At 45.9% G+C, this 2,313-nt stretch overlaps 1 protein-coding gene across 1 annotated transcript; it reads right to left on the bottom strand.

The window, feature by feature from the left end:
- Positions 1 to 308: 308 nt before the first annotated feature.
- Positions 309 to 1,996, bottom strand: LOC142550200 (uncharacterized). The gene is made up of 2 exons (XM_075659438.1): positions 988 to 1,996; positions 309 to 895 (listed from the first exon to the last, which is right to left on the bottom strand). Exons 1-2 carry the CDS (start codon positions 1,994 to 1,996, stop codon positions 309 to 311), a joined length of 1,596 nt encoding a protein of 531 aa, XP_075515553.1.
- Between the last annotated feature and the right edge of the window lie 317 nt (positions 1,997 to 2,313).

Here is a 2,313-nt window from a genome sequence, read left to right as displayed (position 1 = left end):
TGAATGCTGAAGGTGCATTGGTCAGGCCAAAAGGCATTACTGTGAATTCATAATGCCCATATCTGGTTCGAAAGGCTGTCTTGGGGATATCTTCAGCCCTGACCTTCAACTGGTGATAACCTGTCCTCAGATCCAGTTTAGAAAAGACGGCGGCTCCCTTAAGTTGATCAACAAATTGTCTATCCGAGGTAGAGGGTACCTGTTCTTGATTATGATCTTGTTCAATTCTCTGTAGTCGATGCACAATCTCATACTACCGTCTTCTTCTTTACGAAGAGTACTGGAGCTCTCTAGGGGGACACACTCGGTCAAATTTGCCTTTTATCTAGCAATTCTTGGAGTTGTTCTTTTAATTCCTTGAGTTCGGCTGGTGCCATTCTGTAAGGTGCTTTAGAGATTGGAGCAGCACCGGGAACCAGATTGAACTCGAACTCCACTTCGCGGTTCGGGACCGTCCCCGAGAGTTCTTCTGGAAAAACATCTGGGAACTCTCTCATTATTGGGATGTCCTCCAGTTTCAGCTCGACTTCTCCTCTTACTTCACTGACCATTGCTAGGTAGATGTCTTCTTCGGATTTCATGGCTCTCCAAGCTTGAGATGCGGAGAGCAGCAGCTTCCGGTCCTTGGATTTGCCGTGAAACACGACTTCTTCCTGATCTGGGGTTCGGAGTTTGACTCTCTTTCCTTTACAATCTACCATCGCACTGTTTCTTGCTAACCAATCCATTCCTAAGATTACGTCGAAATCGACCATGATCAACTGTATCAAGTCGGCGCTAAAAGTTTGACCACTAATACTGATTTTACAATCTCTGTAGATCTCGTCAGTTTCAATGGCTCTACTAGTAGGTGTGGCTATTTGGAAATGTTCAGTTAGCTTATCGGGCTTACGTCCTAGTTCTTAGCAAATCTCTTAGACATAAAGGAATGCGTAGCACCACAATCAAATAACGCATAAGCAGGCATTTTCTGAATTAGGATGGTACCTGACACGACTTCATTGGCGTCGTTGGCCTCTTCTTGAGTCATAGCAAAGACCCTGGCGTTAGGCTTGCCTTCCTTTGGCTTGTTGGGGTTAGCTCCTGTATTTGACCCAGTTCCTTTGTTGGGCCCGGCTACTTGGTTGGCGGCAGTAGGACATTCGGCAATTCGGTGCCCCGCTTTCGCACATCCGAAGCATACTCCACTATTTCTTCGGCATTCTCCCAGGTGTCGTAAGTGACATGTTGGGCAAGGCTTAATATCTTGATAACTTGAGTTAGGCGAAGGCCCTTTAGATGGTCCACCAGACTGGTTAGGCCTCTTGAAGATCTGACCGTTATGCGAAGATTGACTACTCATAGGCCTTTTGTTTTTAAATTCCTTCTCCCTTCGCTGGATATCAGTTTTAGCTCGGATAGCTGCGCCCATCAAGTCTGAGAAATTCGCAGGTTGGTAGACTGCTAGAGCTGATTGGATCCTGTTGTTCAACCCCTTCTTAAAACGGTACAATTTCAAAACTTCGTCTGCCATAATTGTCGGAGCATAAAACCCAAGGGCGTTAAACTGAGATGTATACTCCACTACTGACATATTTGGAGCTTGAGTGAGATTCTCAAACTCACTTAACTTCTGCAATCTGACTTCTGCCGGGTAGTACTGTTTCAGAAATGTTTCCCGGAAGATTCGCCAGGTGATTGGTCCAGCAGCGGTCATGGCTGGCGAGACTGCTTCCCACCATTTGGCTGCCTTGTCTTCCAAGAAGGGCACGATCACATCAACTTTGAGCGCATCGGGAACTTCCAGTAGCCTCAACTGAGTCTCGATACTCTTTAGCCAACTCTGGCCAACTTCAAGATCGGCGTCCCCTCTGAATGCCAGACACCTGTTCTTACGGAGGGACTCGTAATGAAATTTGATTCCACTAGGTGGTGGTGGTGGTGGTGGTGGTGGTTGATTGGCGTTCGGGTTTTCCAACCCTTGCAGTGTTGTCGCCACTATAGTGGCTATGGCCATGAGATCAGCTCGGCTTAAGTTGAGTGCAGGCGGGGGTCCATTTCCCTGCCCATTCTCCTATCCTCCTTCACGGTCGGTATTAGCACAACGCGGGTTGCGGTTCTGTCTTGGTGGACCGGCCATTTCCTACAAGTTAAACGCTTTTAAGAATTTGACGTGCATAACGACAAGATTGGATAAATGAGTTATGCTGGAACAACTGAAGTTAATAAGTAAACATAACTTGAACATAGATGAACGACTGAGATTAATAAATAATCATAATTTTATTAATTTTTGAATGTAAAGAAACAACTGAATGAACAAAGCGTACTGAA

Source organism: Primulina tabacum, chromosome 6, assembly GCF_025594145.1.
Source record: "Primulina tabacum isolate GXHZ01 chromosome 6, ASM2559414v2, whole genome shotgun sequence".
NCBI classification, from domain to species: domain Eukaryota; kingdom Viridiplantae; phylum Streptophyta; class Magnoliopsida; order Lamiales; family Gesneriaceae; genus Primulina; species Primulina tabacum.
This window is presented reverse-complemented; position numbering and strand designations above follow the sequence as displayed.